A 2055-nucleotide genomic window follows, 5' to 3' on the forward strand; every position below is an offset into this window, starting at 1 on the left:
TTGGTGGGGTTGAGAAACTTATCGAAAAACGTAAAGATGGTGATAGTGTTATTAGGTATTTCTGTCACACCGGAGAATTATACAGTGTCATTCATAAAGCTCACATTGACACTGGCCACAAACGTTTGAGATGCTTGGACAAAGAACTTAAGTTAAAGTACTGTAATGTAACACGAGAGATCATCAATATTTATCTCAAATTGTGTGGGCAGTGTCAGTTGTAAAAGAAGCAAAAGTGCAAAGGACTGACTGTTAAACCTATTCTCAGTAATCTGCTTAATTCTAGGGGTCAGGTTGATCTTATCGACATGCAGAGTGAACCGGACAAAGGATACAAGTTCATATTAAATTATCAGGATCATCTCACAAAGTTTCTGTTTTTGCGCCCATTAAAGACAAAAAGAGCATCAGAAGTTGCTTATCATCTGATGGATATATTTTGCATTATTGGTGCACCTTGTATTCTTCAAAGTGATAACGGACGTGAGTTCGCAGCTGAAGTTACAAGTGAGCTGGCCTCAGTGTTTGGGTCGAAAATAGTGCACGGCAAGCCGCGCCACTCTCAGTCTCAAGGAAGTGTTGAGAGAGCGAACCAAGATGTTCGAGACATTCTTATTACATGGATGGCAGAAAATAGCTGTTCGTCTTGGGCTGAGGGTCTTCGTTTTGTCCAGATGAAGAAAAACAGGTCCTTCCATAGGGGCATTAACCGGAGCCCCTACGAGGCTTTGTTTGGCGTTCCCATGAGAAATGGACTTTCGGATTCATCTCTTCCATGTGATTTATTACGAGACTTGACCAATGAGGAAGATCTACAAGAAATATTGGCTCGTGATCCACATTGTGACACCATGCAGGAAGGGGAAGGCTCAGGACAGGATGTACAGAATTCATTGACTCGTGATCCACACTGTGACACCATGCAGGAAGAGGAAGGTTCAGGACAGGATGTACAGAATTTATTGACTCGTGATCCACACTGTGACACCATGCAGGAAGAGGAAGGCTCAGGACAGGATGTACAGTATTCATTGACTCGTGATGTACAAGAAGACACTTCAGGACAGGACGCACAGCATTCATTCGTTCGTGATTCCCTTAATAATCTTCGGCAGGAAAGAGAGACTTTTCCAGAATTTCCAGCTTCTTTAGAGACCATCAACACTGCAATTGTGGAAGCAAATGAATCTCCATGTCCGTGCGCAAATCAAGAAAAAAGATGCAACATCTGCACAAGAAGTGAGAGTATACGAGAGGCACGTGAGGGATCCAAAATACATTTAAAGCGACAAGCAAATGAAATGTTAATGGCGTCAAGTAAAAAATTCCCTCGTGCAGACGTAGGACAAACTGTTCTAATCAAAATCCCAGAATTGGACAGAGGCAGAGCTGCTCCGAGGAACGTCATGGCTGTGGTTATGGGGAGAAACGATAACGATCTCTACCAGTTGGGGACTTCTTCGGGAATTATTAGAAAGCTGTACGCGCGCAATGAGTTCCAGTTCGCAGATGAACAGTTTCTTCAGATCAGTGATGTTCCGCAGAGAGACATTTCACTTAGAAGTGTAGCTGAAGCAGAAACACACTCCAGGCAGGGGTTTATTAAGTGCGGCTGCAGGAACTTCTGTTTGAACAAAAAATGTAATTGTGTAAAGAAGGGTGTAAAGTGTAACTCAAAGTGTCATTCCTCAAGTGCGTGTAGGAACAAGTAACTGGACAGTTGACCTATTACAATGTACTTGAAGAGCCTGTATATGTGGCGAATCTGCATTTCAGTTATTCCATTTTATAACTGTAAGTTCATTATATTTTTTCGCACTTACAGCTTAAAATTTTCAGCACACGTTTTTCAAATTCTTCACTGTTTCATTGTGTTAATAACTGAACTTAAAACATTTAACGCACTTTGCTCTTAATGCTTAATTAATTATTGTACTTATTTTTATATGGTGCATATTTTCTAAAAGTCTTCTAAAAAAGAAAGTAAGCTGAATTAGAAGGAATTAATACGAAGAACTATTTTTATTCATATACGAATTTCATACTTCTTATTTG

General features: G+C 40.4%; 1 protein-coding gene across 1 annotated transcript; it reads left to right on the forward strand.

Annotated features, from left to right (window-relative positions):
* The first annotated feature begins 308 nt into the window (after window positions 1-308).
* Window positions 309-1712, forward strand: LOC145689558 (uncharacterized). Its single transcript, XM_081763736.1, has one exon. The coding sequence runs from the start codon at window positions 309-311 to the stop codon at window positions 1710-1712; it is 1404 nt and encodes a 467-aa protein (XP_081619862.1).
* Window positions 1713-2055: the final 343 nt, after the last annotated feature.

Source organism: Thermobia domestica, chromosome 7, assembly GCF_964235325.1.
Source record: "Thermobia domestica chromosome 7, izTheDome1.hap1.1, whole genome shotgun sequence".
In the NCBI taxonomy this organism is placed as follows: Eukaryota; Metazoa; Arthropoda; class Insecta; order Zygentoma; family Lepismatidae; genus Thermobia; species Thermobia domestica.

Coding starts and splice junctions, on each gene's coding strand:
- LOC145689558 (XM_081763736.1), top strand. CDS start 309: ATGCAGAGTGAACCGGACAAAGGATACAAGTTCATATTAAATTATCAG.